Genomic DNA, 232 nt, shown 5'->3' on the forward strand with positions numbered 1-232 from the left:
CAACCTAATTATTTTCTCTTTTTCTCTCTCTCGCTGCCGCTGCAGCTGCCGCTTCCAGCTGCGCCGCCCCATACGCCACCGCAGCAAACGCCACAGCCAGCAGCAACTCCCTCTCTCTCCTCCTGCTGCTGCTGCTGCTCCTGCTGCTCCTGCTCCTCCTGCTGCTGCTGATGATGATGATGATGATGCTTCCCCTGAACCAGATGATGCTGCTCCTCCTGGTGGGGATGCG

General features: G+C 59.1%; 1 protein-coding gene across 1 annotated transcript in view; it reads right to left on the minus strand.

The window, feature by feature from the left end:
* The window catches only part of EMH_0081320 (mpv17 / PMP22 family domain-containing protein, putative), a gene marked incomplete at both ends in the record, with an annotated part of 2,630 nt that extends 2,558 nt beyond the window's left edge, over nt 1–72 (minus strand). Inside the window, one exon of the mRNA XM_013500368.1 lies at nt 1–72. Within this exon, the coding sequence (XP_013355822.1) occupies nt 1–72 (72 nt within the window).
* Nucleotides 73–232: the final 160 nt, after the last annotated feature.

The sequence above is a fragment of the Eimeria mitis genome, genomic scaffold (assembly GCF_000499745.2).
Source record: "Eimeria mitis Houghton genomic scaffold, Emh_scaff5321, whole genome shotgun sequence".
NCBI lineage: Eukaryota > Apicomplexa > Conoidasida > Eucoccidiorida > Eimeriidae > Eimeria > Eimeria mitis.